General features: G+C 42.0%; 1 protein-coding gene across 1 annotated transcript in view; it reads right to left on the minus strand.

Annotated features, from left to right (window-relative positions):
• Positions 1-20,335, minus strand: part of SPAG17 (sperm associated antigen 17) — a 112,093-nt gene that overhangs the window by 80,918 nt on the left and 10,840 nt on the right. Inside the window, exons 4-8 of the mRNA XM_044449708.1 lie at positions 17,280-17,411; positions 12,984-13,197; positions 7,159-7,353; positions 3,872-4,053; positions 791-937 (exon numbers count right to left, since the gene is read on the minus strand). Coding sequence (XP_044305643.1) covers positions 791-937; positions 3,872-4,053; positions 7,159-7,353; positions 12,984-13,197; positions 17,280-17,411 — 870 coding nt within the window. The remainder of the gene's footprint in view (positions 1-790; positions 938-3,871; positions 4,054-7,158; positions 7,354-12,983; positions 13,198-17,279; positions 17,412-20,335) is intronic.

Consider the following 20,335-nt stretch of genomic DNA (forward strand, 5'->3'; position numbering starts at 1 on the left):
AAGTGGTCAGTTAAACCATACCTCTCAGATGGCAGTCCAATTTCACCTTGAATACTTCTAGTGGGAGAGCCCATAACCTCCCCAGGTAGTCGGTTCCATTGTCATACTGCTCTGACAGTGAGGACATTTTTCCTGGTATCTAGCTGGAATCTGGTTTCCTGTAACTTAAGTCCTTTATTCTGTGTCCTGCACTCTTGAATGATCAAGAGTTTTTTATCCTATCTCTTTGTGACAGCCTTTCTAGTACTTTTAGAGTGCTATCATATCACCCCTCACTCTACTCTTCCCAAGGTGAAATATGCCCAGTTCTCTCAATCTTTCCTCAGAAGACTTAGTTTCCAGTCCCTGAATCATCCTTGGTGCCCTATGAAAAGCAGAGTGAGGGGAAAAATCACCCTGCAATTCTAATCTTGTCAGATATGTGCAAGAAAAACATGGAGAATGAGAGGCAGAAGAAAAGAGAAATGCAAGAAAAACATGGACAGGATCAAAGTTGGGTACATTGAATGCAGAAACAGATTGAAAAATGGTAGGCAGTAGGAAAATCAAGGTAAAAACAGCAAACATTCATGAAATGGAGGGTGATGGAGATGGACAACAGAGTGAGAAGGCAAAAGGAGAGAGGCAGTGACAGACTGAAAGATGGACAGTGGGATGTGAGGACAAGGAGTAAAAAAGCAAAAGTTAGCAACAGATTGAAAGCACAGAGTAGGCAGTAGAGCAAACAAGAGGCTGAGGCCAAGGGCAGAAAGCATGGCCACCTGAGAAAGCCTGGAGCATGGTCTCTAACCTCAGCAGCTAATTTGCTCTTCTTCTCTACTAGAGGGACATTAATAAATTTGGTGGATTTCAAGTAGTGCTGATGCTGTCTTTTCCAATCCAGGCAGTCATACATTAAGCATGCTACACTTTCAAAAAGGTCCGTTCCAAATTCAAGCTATACAAAAGAAAAGTATAAAGATTAGGCTTATAATATGCAGAGTCAGTCAAACACAGTAAGCCTCTAAGCAATAATTACAAATCTAACCTAACAACAAAAAGAACATAATCTTGTCCTATTCAGTCGTAATACATCTTACTACTAATATTCCCTCCCTCCCCGCCCCAAAATAGATTTTCATAATGGGAGAGTTGCAAAGAAGATGGAAATTGTAATGCTTTGATAGGTCTCTTTGAGTGCCTTTCCCAAGCTGGTTTCCTCCAATTGTTTTGAACTACAATGTCTAGCATTCCTAACCAGTAGGCCATACTAACAGACTGATGGGAGTTGAAACCCCAAGCATACTGAGGACACCCAATTAAGGAAGACTACCATATCAAACCATATGTTTATGCCACCAAAGACCAGAATTCCAAAATCAATGACAGCTAAAGTAAATGCCTTCCCTTTACCCAATCATCCATTGCGGGCAATTCTGCATGACAGATTTTGTTTTACAAATGATGCATAGCTGGATGCAATTCCACACTTCTGGGCAACCCACTAACATTAAAATTGCATGTATTTCCTAGGCAGTTGGTATCCCCTCCCTGCACCATACTGTTGGACTACCTCTGACTGTAACCAGCTGTCCTTCTTGTCCGCAGACTTTACTTGTTGCATTTAAACATGGTTCATTTAGATAACAACTTCAGGCCATCCAAATTTGTGATGTGTTCTCTTATCAGAGGCCACAGCCATCCTCATATATTATCTGATATCAGGTTCACATAAATGCCTGACCATTTCCAAGGCATGTCATATGATTTCCAAGCTTAATTTGTTCATTTACAAAATCACAGTCTACATTAGGTGACATTAACTGGCATAAGTCTGGACCAAATCCTTCCCCCTCATAAGGCATCATCTTCCCCTCCCCCCATTCCCCAAACTTTAAAGAGGAAAAGTTGTGGTGAATGATTAGCATTTTTGAGAATGGAATTTGGTAGCAAGCCATGGGGAGAATGCTTGAATGGTGAACTCCTTTAGTCAAAACGGCCATTTAAGTAGAATGAATTACTGCTGACAAAAGATCTAGTTTCACATTTATAATTTATTAGCAAAGTCTATTGTCCCTTAGCAAAAGATTTTCTCTCCTCTGACTTTTCCACATTTTTTGAGTAACAGACTGCAATTAAAATGGCCTTGTTTGTTGTATTCACCCTTTGATAGATGCACCTTTGGCAGCAATTACAGCTGTGGGTTGTCTTATTCTTGCACAAAGTACATAAACCAGTAAGTCATGTGTAAAGAAGCAAAACTCTACCCGCACAGCACGCATGTTAGCGGCATGTGCACAACCCAGCCTCAGGGGCTCATTGTGACTTATTTCCTGCTGGATCCCCGTGCAAACACTTGGTGTGGATTGGGCTTTAGACAAAGTGAAATCAGGCCAGGGCCCAGAGAACAAAGTTGGGAAAATCTGATGGTTTCCCACCCTCAAACTGGATTCTTCATACATTACTACTTAACACTCTTTCATAAAATCCAGTTTTGTGGAGCATCTGGGTCAATTACATACAACAGCAATCCAATTCAATTGGATTGAATTGGATTGGATCACAATTGAATTGGATCACAGGTTTCCAGGGACAAGAACTTTAAATTACTTTTGTATTTAATTACCAGTCATCCGCCAACACAATTGTGTGTTCTGATGCCCAACCCACCAGGACAGAGGAATGCTAGTTTGCCATGTAGTACATAAACCTGTTCTGCCTGGTAAATCAGCAAAGGAAGAGGCAGAGAATAGGACTAGGATGTATATACAAAGTTCAAGCCAGAGTGGACCTTATCAGGTCATGCCTCTAGTTCTATGGCATGAGGTTGAATTTAGGAAACCAAATCGGAAGCAGTAGATCTCAGAAAATATATCCCTCTCAACTATGGATGCATGAGAAGTTTATTTCAGTTCATTTTTTTAACCAGGATATGAACAATTCATACCATCCACACCAAACTCAAGACTCAGAAAAAAATCAGTAGCCTGTAGATTTCCAAGCTTGCAATGTGATTTATGCACCTAAAGAAATGTTTTTGACAGCATGCATCTATTTTAAAAATGTACACTTTAAAATGTACACAAATATACTTTAATCAATGGAAGAAGAATGTATATATTTCTGAGATGTACACAACTGATTCTTACATTACACTGTAATGTAGTGGTTGAGAGTTCTGGACTGGGATTCAGGTGAACTGAATTCTATTTCCAGTTAGCCATGAAACTCACTGGGCGACTTTGGGCCAGTCACAGACTCAGCCTAACCTACCTCACAGGGTGGTTGTTGTGAGGATAAGAGGGAGAGGAGGTAAACATTGTAAGATGCCTTGGGTTCCTTGCAAGAGGAAGAAAGGTGGGATATATATCAATAATAATACTGATACTCTTGAAAGAAGTTGCTTGGATTTTCATGTGGGAAAGCCCTGAGACTGATGCAGATTCAAGTCAGAATGATCTACAAGATGGAATTTGGGGAAGTCCGGTGAGCTAATTTTTCCTGATGTGCAAATTCTTACATGCAGCCAAGTGACAGCTACCTTGCTAGATGCATCTTCACTCACCATGCTACAACAGCTGCAGCATAGAGGCCATCACAAGTAGGCATCATAGAATCATGGAAGGTTTGGAAGGGGCCTACAAGAACATTGAGTCCAGCCCTTGGATGAAGCATAGCCAAGCTTCCCCTCCTTCTGCTGTCTTTTATCTAACAAAATAGTGCCAAGAGTGTGAGCTGAACTTGGAGCAGAGTGGCTCTATGATGAATTGGACCTGTTCTCAGGGCTCAGATTATTATCTGCTCCACTCAAGGTTAAGATACAAATGCTTTCCAACGCACTATTGGCCTTTACCCAAAACAGGTGCTTCTTATAAAAGAGGAGATTACTAACCATCATGTCACTGTTACTCCAGTCAGCAGGAAAGGTAGACTCATGAACTAGGTGAAAGAGTCGAGCAATCTGAAAAAGATTTGATCCTGGTTTCCCACTGTTCAGAATTGGTTCTAAATATTTCCAGAAGATTTCCAGGTCTTTAACAGCTTTTTCTTTCTTCTTTTTTTCAGCTTCTACAACTAGAATTGCACCAACTTTAGCATATCTGTATACCCACTGCAACTATGAAACATACTTTCAGAACACAATGGCAAAAACAGAAAGTCAACATCAGCTTGCTATATTGGCCAACTTCACACATAATGATAAGCCACCTTGAAAAAAATGCTGACTTAGCTGCTAACAGACAAATCTTCTCTGTTTGCTATGTTTTGTTTCATCCTTGATCTTCCTACCTGTTCCTAGCATACATCCCAATGATCTTTTTGGCAGAAGTGTTTTAAAGTGTAAAAATTTCTTAAATCTGCTGCATCTGTGTTCTGTGCATTGTATGCAGGTATAGTAGGTGAAAAATGCAAATAGCTGAGAATTTGTTTCTTCTCTAACCCCTTTCACTTTGAGGGAAATTAATGCATGTTAATGCTGATGTGCACAAATTAATGCATCTATTCGCCGATGCACACAAATCTCCCCAAAGGTGAGGGAAAAAATTAAAAAGTACAACTCTTCCTACCATGAAGAAACATGGTGAACATTCTTCATGGTGAAGAAACATGTATTTTTACCCTTCAACCAAGGTTAAAATAGTTGCAAATTAAGAATTTTATACACATTTCCTTAGATGGTTTCTGCTCAAATTGTGCAATGCTCCCATTCAAGTAGAGTAAGTAGCTATCACAACCCCAAAGGGGAACTGGGCACCTGGTGGTGCCAGCCTGACATACACCTAGTGAAACTCTGAGGGAGCAAGTGGAGTAAGTCTTTTGCTGCTCTTGCCAAATGACTCTTGGTGCTATCCAGGCACCAAACATCTTGACAGGTTCACCCTGAACAGCTCACAAGAAACCATGGGTCCTCAACCTGGCTTATACTTGGTTAACAAACTGCAATGAATCCACCATGCTGAATATGGATGTAGTGGCAAGCCACTGCTTTGAAGCAGGATGAGTGGAGTGGGCTTAGTTAATACCATGAAGATGGAGTGAAACCGGGACGGAATCAATGTTTTGGAGTTTAAGATTCTTTGAAGACAAGATATGGTCGGGAATACACTATCTGATTTCCCCTTTCAACATTAAGCCCATTATTTGGATCTCATTGACCACTACTGGAGAATCTTGGGAATAGATACAGAGCATGGAAGATTAACGTTGGCAAAGAGAGAGATAGGTAAGAGAGCCATCTGTTGCTGCTAAGAAGACACAGATGTCTCCTTTGTCTCTCGTCTTCTTCGAAACAGAGAAAGAGGGTAGCTTGGGCTTTGGTTGCCTTGCCAACAGCAACTTCAGTCCCAGTGTAAAGCTATGGGTCCAGGCGACAGAATGAAAGCTCTCAGTTCAGGGATGTGGACACCATTGGTGACAAGGTTAGACCTGTGATTGCTTCTGAGGTTGAATTTAAGCTTGCACCAAGAGATGTTCTGGCCATGCCAGAAGAGTCTGCCAGCTTGTTAATATCTACTTGATTCACAGTGGCAGAGGGGTCATGAGGAACAATACTGATCTGACAGGGGCAGTAAAAGAAATAATAAATATAGTGGTGACATTATTTTTTAGCCTAGCTTGTGCCCTGGCAGGATAAGAGCAAGGAGAAATTCTCTCACGATACTGCTGCTGAGCAGGAAGATGACTTCAATTGAGGTGTATACTGAGTGGGCACTCTGCCTACTAAAATGCTAGTCTAGTTCTAGAATATTGTGAAAATAGGTTTTATACAGACACAGAACCATGTATGGGACCACAGTGATAGCAACAGAATTCTAAAATAGCCTTGAAGTATGGCCTGAAAAAGAAATGAGGAACTCAAGAACAAACCATAGATATCTCAATGATATTCAAGTTATAACGACATGCATGAAAAACACTATTAAGCATTAAGCTGTTGTCTGGTTTAGAGGCAGAGAATGCCTGGTAAGTGTGTCATTCTATTCCAATATGTTAACACAAGTGGAGACCTAATATAATTCACAGGGTTGCAGAGTTTGCACATGTACACACACCCATTCACAAACAAAATATGGGTTACACACACTTGTACTACAGTAATCAGAGTGGATGCGGAAGGGCAAGGAAAACTTTCTCTCTTTTCAGTCCCCTCCACCAACATCTTCCCTGACCTTTCTCTCTCACACATTTGGTGAGGGGGCTGGACAAAAGGAAACTCTTTCTTTCTGCCCTCTTTCCTCAATGCCCACCTCTCCTCTAGCTTCTCTCTCACACATACTTACATATACACACACAGTAAAAGAAGCCCTTTTCTCTCCTATGAACCTATGAGCAGGGGGAATCATCTCTCTCTGTCTGAAGCTCTTCTTTTTCTTCTGTTCTATTTGCCCATCACTCTCCACACACAAAGAAGAACGTCCCGCCTTCTTTCTACTCTGTGTCTCACATATGTAGCCCAATTGTCCTCCTTTCCTTGCACTTATCCCTTACCTGGTGTTTGGGAATTGTTATTGCTGCTGCACCACCTCAGGAAATCCTGTACCACATCAAGGACATAGAATAGAATATTCTTTCTTTTCTCATTGGCTCTCTGAAGCCATACAAAGTAGAAGCAGCTAACGGTTGCTACTGCTGTCAGACCGCACATGTGATCTGTCAGATCCACAACATGCCAGTAACTGGATACAGACCAAGTCATAGTGCAGGGCATCTAGATGCTGGTGGCTACTTCCCCCTACTCAGACATACACAATTCCATCCTTTAATATCTGCTCTGTGATGAGTGTGTCTGTACTAATTTGAGCTGCTGGTTTCTTTCAAGACTCTAAGGATAGAATGCACATGAGAACTATAAATATTTTGTATTATATTTATATAATATTTGACTTAGGGAGGTAGTTAGTAGGGGGGTTAGGGAGGAGGGGCAGTTTTTCTGCAAGGATCCTGCCCAACTTCACTACTCCTGCTATTTTTTGTTTTCAGTCATCTTGAAGTGGACTAACTGAGCTCAGAAATGAGATATAGACTTAAGTCCATAAAAACCTCAAGTAGGAACAATGGGCTATGTTATTAAAGTAATAAAGTGTTCTAACAATAAAGACATATAAAACAAAATAGGAACAAGAGTAACAGTAAAGGCTTATGTTCATACCAAGTGCATGCTATTAGTTCTCAACTCACCTTCTGCTGAGAGAAGTTGCTCTTCCTGTAGAGAAACTGCTTCCAGGTAAGTCAGGAGAGGGTTGTAGTTGTCAGAAGAAATCTTAATGACACATCCAACATTGATCCCAAGATCAGATAGCACATGCAAAAGTTGAGGGTAGTGAAAACCACAAATGATGAAATAATACTGAGCACCATCATCTGGTTCGTCATCTGTTCAAAACATCAAATGAAGCCCACTGACATTATTAAAGTATATTATTGAGAATATATATACATTGACAGTTTCAGTTGGCAAAACAATTTGAAGCGAGTTAATGTGTGAGAGGTGTGAGAGTTGATTCAGACCACTTTTAAGCCTTTCTGCAGCCTTTATATCTAGCTGTATTTAACTCCAGTAGTTTTGAGCATATTGATAAATAAACGTCCCTCCCAAGAACAACCATAGCTGAGATCTCCCTTCAGAAAGATATTTCTGTGGCTGAAACTTGTTTCTCTTTGCTCATGGATCTAGACACCTGAAGGGCTCCTTCTACTAGGTTAGACTCTTAAAGGAAAACAAAGTCACTGACTTTTACTTTACCATTTATTTTGGCCTGTTAAGTGACAAAACCTGGGTCAAGCAGATCGATGAGGTGGTGAAACTGGGGTTCCCCAGTACAAGTCAAAGACGCTCCCATGGTCAAATGAGGGAAAGGAATTATCTTGGTATTTGAGGCTTAAAGGCAAACATTCTTGCGTTAGTTCAGTCTTTCATCTTGGATACAAACTATGAGAGAACAAATTTTAGCCTCCCAGTGATTTCCTTGGTGCAAAATGTGCTTCTACCCTACACCTGAGCTGCACTGATTTTGGACCAGTCATCACAGTAACTCCTCAAGGAATAAAGAACTTGTTAAAACCTCAAATGAAGCTTGCTTCCATCACTGGGTAGCTGAACTAAGAGTGCTGGCACCTAGGGGTCATAATGCTCATTTAAGGAAGAGAAAGGGCACATAAGAGCCAGCAGCAATGATTAATGATTACTATCTCCAAAAGCCATCATGGGGAAGCCATGGTCTTGGTCAGCACTGAAGTGTATGAAGATGTTTACACTGTATCAGCTAAAGATGATGCAAAGAAGCTCTGTTTAGAGATGAATGGGGTAGCTGCAAAACAAAGTATTAACACGCACTCTGATCTTAGGTAAGTTTATTTGGTTACAGGATTTTAGTTGCTTTGGTTGTAAGAAAAAAAACTGGGGTAAATCCCAGTGGGTTCTTATTCCATATTAAATGGACATGGGATTGGAGTTTTAAGCCACTCTTCATACCCTCCAATTCATACATTTAGAAGTTTGTTCACCGGGATGTGTTTCCATCATAAAAATCTTGCTTGAAATTATTTGGCACAACTTAACATGTAGACGTGCACATCTTGTTTTTCACAAATAAAGACTACTATTGTGAATCTTTTTGCAATGAAGTGATTGAATCTCAAGGATGCCCCGCTGAAATATTGGGGAAAAAAAGCCTTTTATCTGATTCACTTAGATTAAATAGTTTGTATAGGGGTATATTGGCACAGAATGAAAGGCAGAAGAAGCGCAGGCATTCCTTATGTTATTGCTGAGGTTTTCTTAGCAAGCCTGCCACAATTTATATTTGGTAGATGAAATTAGGATAATTTTTCCTGTTTTGCTTCTCTTCCTTCTTTTTGCCTTTCTTCTCCCGCTGCATGCGGTGGCACGAGCAATGCCCCAAGGAGACTCCACAGTGGTGTCCTGCAACCACTGCAACAGCTGCACACTAGTACCCCTATTACAGGAAAAAGTGAGAGCACTGGAGCAGCGAGTATCCACCCTCTGGACAATAAAATAGAAACATAGAAACAGAGCAAGTCAGAAGGGGTCTCCCAGGCCATCTAGTCTGACCTCCGGCACCAGCCGGCTCCGCTCACAACATGCCCACCATGTGCACGTCCAGCCTGTCCTTGAACACCCGCACCAATGGGGCCTCAACGACCTCTCGTGGAAGACCATTCCACACCCTCGGGGTCCTGACTGTCAGGAAGTGCTTCCTGGCATCCAAACGGAACCTTGGCTCCCTGAGCTTTGCTCCGTTGGAGCGCATTCTGCCTTCCTCTGCAGGGGAGAACAGGTCTCTACCCATCTCCATGTGACATCCCCTCACATACCTGTATGTCGCCAACATATCCCCTCTGAGTCTCCTCTTCTCCAGGCTGAAGAGACCCAGTTCCCTCAGTCTCGCCTCATACGGCATCCCCTGCAAACCGGCCACCAACCTTGTGGTCCTACGCTGCACTGACTCCAACCTGGCTATATCCTTTCTGTAATGAGGGGCCCAAAACTGAACACAATACTCCAATTGCGGGCGCACCAGAGTTGTGTAGAGTGGTAATAATACCTCTCTTATCTAGAAGCCACACTTCTGGCTATGCAACCAAGGGTGGCGTTCACCCTCTTGACCACCGCATCACACTGCTGACTCATGTTTAGCCTGCAGTCAACCAGTACCCCGAGGTCCCTTTCGTAAGTGCTGTTCTCCAGCCACTTGTCACCTAACCTGTACTTATGACAGCTATTCCTATGCCCCAAGTGCAAGACCTTGCACTTATCCACATTGAACGCCATCCTGTTGTCTCCTGCCCACTTCCATAGTCTGTCCAGATCCTTTTGGATCTGGAGCACCTGCTCCTCAGTTGTGGCCACTGCTCCAGTTTTAGTGTCGTCTGCGAATTTGATCAGCAGACCATTCATCCCTTCTTCCATGTCGTTAATGAAAAGATTAAACAGAATCGGCCCCAGGACAGAGCCCTGGGGGACCCCACTTGTCACTGGCCGCCATCCCGATGATTCCCCACTAATGGTTACTTTCTGCTTTCAGTCAGTCAACCATGCCCTAATCCACTGGACAGTGCTTTGGTGTATCCCAAAACTCCTCAGTTTCTCCACCAGGATATCGTGGGGCACTTTGTCAAAGGCCTTGCTGAAATCCAGGTATACCACATCCACTGCATCCCCTCCATCTAGCCATCGCAAAACCTTGTCATAGAATTCCACAAGGTTTGTCTGGCAGGACCTGTTTTTGCGGAAGCCGTGTTGTGCAGCTGTCAGCCTCCCTTCCCTATCTAGCATCACTAGATCTCTCTCTATTATGAGCCTTTCCATTGTTTTTCCTACAATGGATGTAAGACTAACCGGTCTATAATTCCCCATGTCCTTTCTATTACCCTTTTTGAAAATTGAGACCACTGATGTCACCCTCCAGTCCTCTGGAACTTCACCCGTTCTCCATGAGGTCTCAAAAATGGAGGCCAGCGGGCATGAGAGAACCCGTCAACTCTCTAAATACTCTCAGGTATAACCCATCAGGGCCTGGCACCTTTGTAATGTCCAATGCCCTGAGGAGCCCCTCAACTTCAAGTGGGGTGACTCTAATCTGTGCCCCTAAGTCCGCAGCCTCATCTAATCTCCTATGCGGATATCCCCCGTCCTGCTTTGGGGAGAACACAGAGCCAAAATAGTCATTTAGCATCTGTGCCTGTTCCCTCATATCAGTCACTGGATCTCCTTCCTCCTTATTTAGTGGTCCCACCACTTGTCTCCCCTTTCTCTTCCTATTTACATGTTGAAAGAAGCCCTTTTTGTTGCTCTTGATATTCTTGGCAAGTCTCAGCTCATAATCAGCCTTAGCCTTGCGAAGAATCCTTCTGCAATGGGCCTCCTCCTCCTGGTATACCCTTTAGTCTATTTCCCCCAGTACCCATTTCCTACCGAGGTTCCTCTTTCGTCTAATCTCTCTAACCACCTCCTTTCGCATCCATGGCGGCACTCTCCTCCACCTCCCCACCTTAGTGACTAGAGGTATCGTCAAGGCTTGCGCCTCCAAAACCTCCCTTTTGAGTGCTATCCATCCCTCCTCAACTCGCTTACCTTCCAGTAACCTATCCCAGGAGACCTTCCCCAGTCTGGCCTTCAGTTGGCCAAAGTTGGCCCTCTTGAAGTCCCAGCTTCTAGTGCTCGACCTGCTGCACGTCCCCAGTTCCCTGATCTCAAAGCAAAGGATGGAGTGATCACTCGCATCCAGAGCTCCCCTAATCTGTACTTCATCTATCAGCTCCTCCCTATTGGTCAAGACCAAGTCAAGGATGTTTCCCCCCCTCGTCGCCTCTTGGACCCTGTGTGTGGAAAACCCTCCCTCTATAGCTTCTAGGAAGCAACGTGACCTGGCTGTCACCGCCGAGTGAGTCTCCCAAGTAATATCCGGGAGACTGAAATCTCCCATAATTACTGTGTCTCTCCCCCAAGATATCCTTAGAATCTGGCCTGTCAGGACATCATCCAGGGTCTCAAGTTGACCTGGAGGGCAATAACATACCCCCACTGTCAGGTCTCTTTCTCTGTCAAAACCCCTAAGTTTCACCCAGACTGCCTCTATCAAATCCCCATCTGTGCTGCATTCTATCTCACTGCATCCTATCCCTTCCCTGATGTATAAAGCCATGCCCCCCACCTCTCTTTCCCTTCCTGTCCTTTCTAAAAAGATGATACCCTTCTATGTTCACATTGCAGACTTGCCTTTCATCCCACCAAGTTTCTGTGATTCCCACCAGATCATACCCTCCTATTCCCAGGAGAGCTTCAAGCTCTTCCTGCTTATTACCCATGCTCCTAGCATTGGTGTACATGTACCTCAACTCCTCCTTTCCTTGGAGTTCCCAGCCTCCTCCTTCCTCCCATCCTCCCTGATACCTGGCCCCTCTCTGTAGGAGTCCTGTCAGTCCCTGCAGTATGTCTAAAACCCTGCTCCCAGAGCCCTGATCCTCCCCCCACACTTGTCCAGTGCGGACAGGTTCCAGGGGGGCCTGAACCCCCCCCCCCGGCTCAGTTTAAAGTCTTCCGAACGAAGCTCGCTAGAGCATCTCCAAAGGACCTTTTCCCCATCCTCGTGAGGTGTAACCTGTCCCTTGCCAGAAGTCCATTGACAAGAAAACGAGTGCCGTGGTCGAGGAACCTGAAGCGTTCCTTCTGGCACCACACGGAATGTAGGGCACGGAATAATCAATTCAAGTTATGGCAACCCAGATTCAGGCTGGACACCAGGAAAAGCTTCCTCACTGTCAAAGCAATACCACAGTGGAACCAGCTGTCTAGAAAGGTGGTAGGCTCTCCCACACTAGAGACATTCAAAAAGAAACTGGACAGCCATCTGAGTGGGATGGTGTAACATGGTGTCCTGTAACAGCAGGGGGTTGGATTTGATGGCCTTCATGGCCCCTTCCAACTCTTCTATTCTATGATTCTTTATTTCATATTGTGGCTTTCTGAGGAATGGCACAAATGGCTAATAAGAGAAGTATTACTCCTGTTTTCGTGTGTGCAGAAAAATCCAAGGACCACCCTGTTTTTCAAATGTTCACTTTCAGCACATGAAAGGCTCTAAACATGCTGTCTTCTACTGCTGACTTTGTAGTAACCAACTCAGACTTAGCACAAACACCAGCAGTGAAAGCCATGAAGAAGTCTTTATAAATGAGAACACAGCTTTTGTGTGACCCCCTTCTAAGAATATGTTATTAGAATAGAGGAACTAGTCATGTGAAATAGATATAAAAGATAGAACTGCTTGGTTTAATAACCCTATGGTTACTGGCTTCATGCATTTTAATTTATTACATTTTATATAATATGCACGTAAGTTTGCACTTTTCATTGGGTCAAGACTGATATCAGCAAACTGTTAGTATAACTCTGGGTTTACCTAGATTTGCAAAACAGCTCAAAAAAAGTCACCCTGAAGTTATTTTTGAGAAGGTGTACCACAAATTTATGTTTTACGCACCAATGTATTTATCAAGATTATCATCTTCTCCACGTCGTTTAAGCTTGGTATCTTTTTTAATGGCACTTGCTGACACATTTGGTGAATCTGTTGCCTTTTTTCCTTTCCCTCCTTTCCCAGCAGACTTGGCACTGGCAGGCTTCTCCTTCTTGCTTCCAGCTTTCCCTTTCCCTTTCCCCTTTTCTTCTTTCTCCTTGTCCTGGTCCTCAGTGACCTACCAAATTAAGGAAACATCAGGCATGTCTTATGTATGTTATGGGGAGAGGTATTAATATCATAGGGAAACCTTTACCTTTTTAAAATTTTATTTTATATGTATTTCTGAAATCAACACTGGTTATGGATAATGAGCAATGAATGATGCATTAGTTTGAAGTACAGAGAGATGTGCAGGGGAAAAAAACTACTCCAATTTTACCTCAAAAACCAAAACAATGCAATGAAAGGTGGGGGGGACTAAGGAATTCCACAGCTTTTGACTATTTTTTCCCCTTCTGATTTTTAGGATTCTCTTTCCCATCCCTACACAGCTACATATTATATATAGGATCAAATCATTGCTTACGACAAGCCTCAAAATGTAGTTTTTGATTAATAAGGTGTTTATTTTACTTTTCTGTCTAAGAAAGTTTGCTACAAAATGAAGAGAGAAAGATCAGGTTTTCAGGGAGTCCAGTGGCACCCATGCCCATTTTAACTGGCATTTAAACTGGGTACATGATGCTTTGGCTTTGAGAGAGGTAAATGGAGCTGTCCTATAGGGGGCCAGACCACTAGTTCTTCTTGCCTGTTAGTGCCTGTTCTGACTGGCAGAAACTTTCCAAGTCTCAGAGAGACATCTTCCCAGCTTTGGTATCAGAGATGTTGAGGACTGAACTTGGAACATACAAAGTATGTATCTTACCACTAAAGAATTAGATATTATTCTTCTCCATATTCCAACCTGCGGTCCTCCAACCTGCCTGTTTACTGCATCACCCTCAAGGCACTTCCCCCCCAGGCCCACACTGTTCTTCCTGCCTCAAGCAGCACCATCTACTGCTGTTTTCCCTTTCCCTCTCTTACAAAACACACAATAGCAACATGGTCTCTCCTGGTCTTATCCTCCATACCAGCATTTTGGCCATTCTGGGTACCTTGTTAGCCAGCAGAGCTCATGTCCCCATCCCACTCAGCTTTTTCACGCCCCCTCTCCATGCATCACCATGCTGAAGGCTATGTATGTGTGTAAGTCAGATAAGGCAGCTGTATGGACGGGTGCAGGAGATGTCTGGCCTGCTTTTGGAAACAAGGCGGGGAAAGGAGAGTAAAAGGCCTGGCATTTTTGCAAAAAGGATGCAAAGTGTTTTATATACTGCACATTTCTACAGGCTCCATATCAAGGCTCCTCCAAGTGGCTTTCCAGGTTACTGGTGAGGTTGCTTCTTCAGGCAAAAACATTCTTCCTTCCTCAACAAGAGCTGGCTTCTCTTTTTGCCTTACTTGCTTTTCCTTTCCACTCCAACCCACTCCAGCTAGGAGTCTTCTCATGCGTCTGTGACTGCAGAAGCCAGTGAGTGGCCCCTTGGGTTCAGAGGGAAGGAGTACTTTTCTAGCAGGAAAGCTTATGGGATTCCCCTTCCCACATCTTCCTCTAGCCAAGTTCCCTTCCCCCTTGGTGCCATTTCGCTTCTCATGATTGAGGCTTGGCTGCCAGGCAGTGATGTGTATGTGTATCCTGCATACAATTTGAAGCCAACTTAGTGGCATGCCCTCTGCTCCAGGTGGGAGGCTGCCCTTTCATTTGCTCTTTCCCTCTAACTGCCCTTTTTTGGAGGGCCCCCAATTTTTAAAGTATTAGCATGTGTAGATTTAAACCTCAAAGCAGTGTGTTTATTAAGAAAGAAATCTTGTAGTATTCAATGTACTTAGCAGTATGACTCTGCCATCTGGTAAGTCAGATTCCATTTTTTTAAAAAAAATCTTCCTCGCCTGTGCATATGGCCCAATATTTAAGACAACTTAGAGGCTGACGTCTCTTTTCCTCTTTGCCATGGTCACAATGAAAATTCCCAGCTAACAGCAGCCAGAGTGGGGTGGATTTGACGGGAAAGGGAAGAGTTGGACCCCTAAAACTATACTTCTCATATTTTTCTTTACTGAAGGATAATATTGAAACTCTGCAGCTGCTGCGTTACTAAAAATTCTGTAAGATGCCTGCAAAAGAAAGTGCTGATTTAAAGAAATGAAAAATTGCATATGAACTCCATCTCTTTCATGACAAATGGACTACTGAGTACTTCTTTGTTTTAAACAAGGATAAAGCAGAAACTGTCTCAGTATTAAAAGAGTGCAATTTTAAAGGGCACTTTGAATCCTGTCACAAGAGATATTCAATATATCAAGGAGCGGTATGAGTGAACAAGATAAATTCTCATTAAAAAGCAATGTTTTTGTAGCAAAATAGTTTTAAAAAACACATTGAGGAGAACTTGTCAACATGAGGACCAGCTATCATGTTGCTAAATGTACTACTAGGGGTAATAGGCCATTCATGGAGGGTGAATTTGTTAAGAAGTGCATGGTTAAAGTATCAACCACTAATATTTATCAGGACAGATTCCAGCTTCAGAATTACCGAACAATTGTGTGCACTGCAGAGTTTGAAAGGCAGAAAACATATTCTTGAAGGTGTGTGAATCAGTAGAAAATTTTGGTCTAAGTTGGGATAAATTGAAAAGCATCACAACTGATGGTGCAAGAAATATGGTAGGAAGTAAAACTGGTGTAGTTGCAAGAATCAATGAAGAGATATTGAAATTAAACAGTACTCTTCCCATGCAATTTCACTGCATCATCCATCAGCTAGCCTTGTGCAGCAAGATTCTACAATGGGAAAGTGTGATGATTGCTGTATGCACCATTAATTAATTAGGCATCATCGCCTTACTCATCATCAGTTTCAAAATTTTCTCTCAGAGATAAATGCAGAATATGAGATAGATTGTAGTATGCAGAAGTCAGGTGGCTTAGCAGAGACAAAGTCCTCAAATGTTTTTTAGTCTTCATCATGAAGTTGATGTCCTGATCAACCCTGGATGGATTTTTGATTTGGCTTTCTTAACTGCTATCACAGAACATCTGAACACATCGAACTAAGTTTGCAGGGGAAAGAAAAGCTTGTGTGTGATGCATATTCTGAATTGAAAGCTTTTGAAACAAAACTAAACATCTTTTGTGAAGCAAGTTAGTGAAAGTAACTTCTCAAACTTCTCCTGCCGCAATGAACTAAAATTTGAGAAGGATGGGAATTTAAAATTCAACGTTCAATGACACATGAAAGTACTGAACCTCTTACAGGTAGAATTCCAGAACAAATTCACTGATTGCCATAAGCATGGAAAGGAAATAAAAATCTTAAAGAATCCATCTGAAGTATAAGTAACAGAATCCATTTGAAGATACAAGTCTGTTAAATTTCTATTTTGTTCTACCTGATATATTTATCAATCTAAAGAAATTTACTGCAGGCATGTTCATGGTCTTTGGCAACACGTACATCTGTGAACAAACGTTTTCCAAGATGAAAATTGTGAAATCCAAGTGTAGGTCAAGACTTATACTTAAAATGTTATGTAAATGTTTAACTATGTTTATCACAGAGCTTGACTTGGACATTAATGCCTCGGCTAACAGAAAACAGCCAGAAAAATCACACTGACTAGATGAGCATGTGAAGTTATATAAAAAGATTCTACAATAAAATATTATTCCAAAATGGAACATTTCTTTATTTCTTCATTGACTTCTGAATGTTTACTTAAATCAGCAGGTTAATAATTTTGTTACATTTTGATTTAAGATGTAGCTCTCTTTAGGCACTGGGCACCCTAATGAAGCCCCTTTGTCCCAGAAGGTCGGGGATCACTGCTATAGCTTGCTAGCACTTGCCATTTGGTTTGACTTTTAAAAGGAGCACATCAGCATCCCTTTTTGAATGGTATAATACTTGAGATGATGAATACTTTAACTCTAAATAATTATAAGAATTTAAAAAATTAAACCTTGCTTTAATCAAGCCAGAGCATTATCTATCTCATACAGGTATGTCAACCAATGCAGAAAGAGTAATATCAGTCTGTAAATGTAACTATGACCAATGCAAAGAGTTCTAAGGAATATGCTTTTAATACAAATTGTATTTTGTCTTCTACTTGACTAATACCACAATCCTATAAATGTCTACTCAGAAGGAAATGCTCCTGAATTAATGACTTACTCACAAGTAAGTATATATAGGATTGCAGGCTAAAATACCTTCTTTTCAGCAGCCCTTCTCTGCAGATCCTTCTGTTTGATACAAAGCATCTCATATTTAATTAACTTTCCAATCAAAGTTATAGGAAGTGGCTCCCCAGAATCCATAACATTTTTTGCTGCCTCTATCACCTGCAAAGAGAAACAGAATTATAAGAGGTTAAGTATCCATTTCAGTACCCTACACAAAAGGTCTAGCTATTCCAGCCCTAAAAGGAGTGCTTCTGCTTCGTGCTAACCTGCAGCCTCTCCAGAGGCCTGTACAAGCGCAGACACCATCTCAGATAATCTTGCAATAAGGATCACTAAACCTTGGTTATTGCACGCCTCAGCAAGATTTGTTCCAATGGCACACATGCACACACAGGACCTATTGCTCAGGTTCCCCATAGAGGATTGCCTGCTTCCAGTAATGGGGTGGCCCATGTGAGGACAGAACCCTAAAATAGGCTCACCATCAGATACCCAGCAGTAATGTGCAAGATAAGCCTCTGGACACATCCGGAACAATGGCATAAACTGGTTAATGATACTCTGTACAACCTTCTAATCACTACTGAATCAATCCAGCAGAAAAGTCACCAGGACTTGGCAACATGCGAGTACTAAAACTATGGGTACAGGAGTCACACACGAGAAATAAACCTTGGCCTGTAGGTATGCAGAATGTTTAACAATTCCACATGGATTCTGTTCCCTGGCCAGGGCATGGATTTTGGGCACAAGTTGTCAGCTCCAGGACATAACCAGCAGGCACCCTTGACCAAAACACTGGGGCCAGGGATGATGGAGGTAGAAGGGCTCGACAGTGTCAGATACCTAGCTGGAAGGACCCTCAGAGGCAAAGGTTAGGGAAGGAACAGACAAGTGATGACTATATGCAACTAGAGACAGAAACTGAGCCAAGAATACAAAGCAGCCATCACAAAATGCTGTAATGTTGAGACAAAACTGAGTAGGACTAGAAAGCCTTTTACAAGACCTCTTGTGGCTCCAAGTTGGTCTGCATGATTACACTGGCCCTAAGCCAGTGAGCACCAACAGGTTCAATGCTAATCCATATTAATTCTGGAAGTACTTGCAGAATGAATCAGGCTACCTTCTCTACCAGGCCACCAGAGGAAACTGCATGAAATTACAGATCCTGACATTGCCTCAAGGAACAAAACAACACGAGTGGCTACAAGTATTACTAGGCACCCTGACTGAGCTGGGGTGCTCAGTTGCCATTTGCTGTTCTGCCTCAGGCAGGAAAATGTGTCCTGGGGCCAGCCCTAGACATGGCTACAGAAACCTCTGGAGTGTGAAAAAGTGGTTGAAGACATTATGCAGGATCTGTGTGTGGGGAAACATGTCCAGAATTATATCAAAGTGACTATGTGATCCTAAATGTAATTACATGATGTTACATGGGATGGTTTAACTTGGAGTCTTGCAATAGCAGGGGACTGGACCTTCAGGCTCCCTTCCAGTCTATTATTCTATGATAGTATGATCATCTGAATTCCATGAGGTTTATTCCCAGGTAAGTGTAGGTATTATTTGAGTCTTACTCCGTAGTAAAGGTATCTAGAGCTACAATGTGCCTTATCCTCCTTGAACATTCCTCCACTATCTGGCTCTAGAGAGAACCCTGAAATTGGTATCTTTGGTAATTTCAAACTGAAACAGACAAAAATAAAAGTATCTATGCTAGTCCACAAAAAATGAAAACCAAAAATCCACAGTTGGGCAATGCCTTTATTAGAAATTTTAGTTGGCCCCAATAAAGATCCTAATAAAGGTGTCCAAAGGTATTTCATTTTAATTCTTTAAAGAGTTGCACAATGATCAGCTTGCTTGAGAATTATATTTCATTTATTTTTGCACTTGTATCCACCAAACTATTCCAAAAGGAATCTCTAAGCAGCTTACAACAGGTAATCAAAATTATAATATATTAAAATGCTAAAACATTAAAGCCAATGATATATAAAACAACAACAATTTAACAATGGTCATTCAAAGCTGTTACCAAGTGAGGGGACAACCATATACAACAACATATTAAAAGCAATTTAAAATCAATTATTAAAATGTTTGAAGAAAAATGTTTTTTCCCTGGTTCTAAAAAGAGAGCAATGTTGGCACCAGAAGAATTTCTCTGGGAAGCCTCTTCCACAAATGGGGAGCAACCACTAAGAAGGGTCTTCTTCTATTTGCCATCCCTCTCCCCTCCTTGAGGGATGACTCTTACAGAAGGGCCTCCTGTCCAGATTTTAACAGGGAAGTAGGAATATATAGGAGAAGGCTGCCTTTTAGGTAGCCTGGTCCCAAGCTTTATATGTTAAAACAAGCACTTTAAATTGGACTGGCAACTAATGTAATTTATACAGAATTGCTGTTATGTAAGCCCGTGAATTGGCGCCTGTTACTAAGCATGTGGCCTAGTTTTGGACCAGGTGAATTTGCTGGCCCATCTTCAAAGCCAGCCCCACAAAAAGCACCTTACAGTAATCTAACCTGGTTACTTCTAGGAACGGTGGACATTTGCTGCCTAAAAGCGTGACTTATTATATTCTACAATATATTCCCACATTCTCCTTGCCAGCCTGCCATGTTCAGTTTGCAATTTATTGGGAAGTAATTAAGGTCCCACAGAGCTATTTGCTGGTGCCAGGCACTCCACCCTTGCCATTTGGATATGGACCTAAAACAACTAAGAAAAAGGGTGTGTGAATAGAGGGTAAGTCTAAACAAGAACAAATCGGGACATTGCTTTCAGGACAGATCTGAGCAATCAAGATAAATTAGCTCCCCTTCTATAATATTTAAATTATAGCAATTATTTAATATTATGAATATATTTTTGCATACTCAACTTTTCGGATTTTTTAGTCCATGCGTCTGTGCTCGGAATCTTTAAGTACCCAGCTCTGGCAGCTCACAAGATAAATTGATCTACTAAATATTTTTGCTAGTGACCCTCACCTATTTCATGTACCACCTTTTAAAATATTTCAATAACACACTGGAATTTAGGATTATTGTACTGCCCAATAATTACAAGAACTGTT

The sequence above is a fragment of the Varanus komodoensis genome, unplaced genomic scaffold (genome assembly GCF_004798865.1).
Source record: "Varanus komodoensis strain SLA01 unplaced genomic scaffold, ASM479886v1 scaffold60, whole genome shotgun sequence".
Lineage (NCBI taxonomy): Eukaryota > Metazoa > Chordata > Lepidosauria > Squamata > Varanidae > Varanus > Varanus komodoensis.